The 2,116-nt window shown below is 32.8% G+C and overlaps 1 protein-coding gene across 1 annotated transcript in view; it reads left to right on the forward strand.

Moving 5' to 3' along the window:
• LOC108578482 overlaps positions 1–1,784 on the forward strand; it is a 1,979-nt gene extending 195 nt beyond the window's left edge. Inside the window, 3 exon segments of the mRNA XM_017941830.1 lie at positions 1–89; positions 887–998; positions 1,489–1,784. The exon segment at positions 1–89 is cut by the window's left edge and continues 16 nt beyond it. Coding sequence (XP_017797319.1) covers positions 1–89; positions 887–998; positions 1,489–1,784 — 497 coding nt within the window.
• The last annotated feature ends 332 nt before the right edge of the window (positions 1,785–2,116 follow it).

Here is a 2,116-nt window from a genome sequence, read left to right on the forward strand (position 1 = left end):
GCTTCACTATAACTCTGAAGAACGTCACTGAAAGCGGATGGACCAATAGCAAAGTGACGAAATTCGTCAGTGATTTGTCAAATTATAAGGTGAAGATGAATAATTTAATTGAAAATTCACGTATGCCATCATTTTATTTATGTTTAATGATACTTGTTCGATTCGTTTGATTTTTTTCGTGCAAAATGTCATATTTAACTAATTGTCAAATGTGTATAAATTAGGTATAATAGAATTTTTTATTATTCTGTGACATGCGGTAACATGAGACACACTGTACTCCATGTTGCAAAATAAAGTTTGTAGCTTTTTGTATTCAACTTCGTTAACATTAAAATTGTAAAAATTGTTTATTTTAAATTCAAAACAAATTAATAAATGTACGTTTATGGAATCTAGTGATATCTTTAAATTGAAAATATAAAAAGAAAGAAAATCTCTTGGGGCATTGTGTTCTATGGTTAATATTCTTGTTCAATTCTACTTAATGTACTCTCCTTTCCTTAAAAGTTCACCGTACATTCTACGGAAAATACAATTGCCTTGACTGCATGCAAATGCAAACTTATTTTGCAATGTCGTTGATTTTTTCTATAATTCTTCGCCTGCATTTAAACGTTCGGTATTGACTGCTATCAGCAACTCGTAAATTGTCATTTTTATATATTTTATATTATAGACTGTCTGTTTGTTCTTCAGACTTCTCTTGTTAATTATTTTTCTGTATCAAAGGATTTACCCCGTATAATTCGAATTAAATAAAAATTTTGTTCGTTTACTTAAAATTTTTCGAGGACGAAGATAAGGTGGTAGTTGGTAATTTATGGTTAAATGTTCTGAATATCTTTAAGGGTGAATTATTTGTCATTTATTGTTCGATTTTTAGGTAGTGTACACTCAGAGTTTTCCAGCAAAATTCCTGGCTGGTTCGTACGAGTTCAAGGGAGCCATGCTTAGCTCCAGTGTGGCGAACAAAGGAAAATTCACCTTAGCCCTTTGTAAGTGGAATTGCACAAATTATTTCTTATACAATTGTGTGCCATTGAACAATGTCTTCTAGAATTAATAAATAAATAATAATTCTTTTCACTGTATATAATTTTACCTCTGTTTCATAAGATCTTGCCCAAATTTCGTTCACATCAGATTATTCCTAGCGGAAGACCAGACAATATTTGCCTTTAAAATTTTTCAAGTTATTCTAATTAATATTTTTCTCCCCCTAAACATGAATATCAGCAGCTAACAAAAAAAATAAGTGTCCAATATTTTCGAATTCTCTGGTTGCACGCTAAATTTTACAAAAATTAACGATCTTTTGTTAATTTTCAATTTTTTGATGTTTCTACACTTGAAATGAACGCCACAAAATTTATTATAAATTTCTACGTCAATAAATGAAATCTAAGTTCACCTATTACTTTGTGTAATCGAGCGAATTTAATTAAAGGAAATATAATTGTTACAACTACCATTCTTTTCTCTCAGATGACCTTATGCAGACGACCACTGTTACCAAGATGCCAGGACAAAGGATTCAAGTGAGCGTGGATGTGCAAACGATCAGGGACTTGAAGCTTCACATCACGAATCTACTTTTCGGCAGACAAATTCTCGAGGACATCCTCGACAAGATAATAAATGGCGCATGGCAGCCAGGATTCGTGATGACCAGGCGACTGATCAACGACCTCGTCTCTACTGCGTTCACAGAGATCTTTGGGAACGCTTTCCGTAATTTTCCCTTCGAGAAAATCATCAAACCGAAACCTGACGCGAGTTAAAAGGCTGTAAATCAAGAAAGGTGTTTGCATAGATGCAAAATAAGTCAGGAAATGCAGATATGCACGTCCTGTCGAGATGTAGCATCATACATTTACAGCATGCATTTTTGGAATGTTTAAGCGAGAGAAAGTAACATACAGAGTGAGTCGCGTAACTTGTCCACACTGAATAACTTTTAAATTGAAAAGTGTTTTGTATAGAAATTGCACAGTATCGAAGGAAACATGATGCTGAAACAGTTTTTTTTTTTTTAAATAGTCTACTTGTTCACGAGATATAGAGGTGATCTTTTCGTATCGAAATTTAAAAGAGCAGCATGTTTTCTATAAGA

Source organism: Habropoda laboriosa, unplaced genomic scaffold, assembly GCF_001263275.1.
Source record: "Habropoda laboriosa isolate 0110345459 unplaced genomic scaffold, ASM126327v1 scaffold38, whole genome shotgun sequence".
Taxonomy (NCBI): domain Eukaryota; kingdom Metazoa; phylum Arthropoda; class Insecta; order Hymenoptera; family Apidae; genus Habropoda; species Habropoda laboriosa.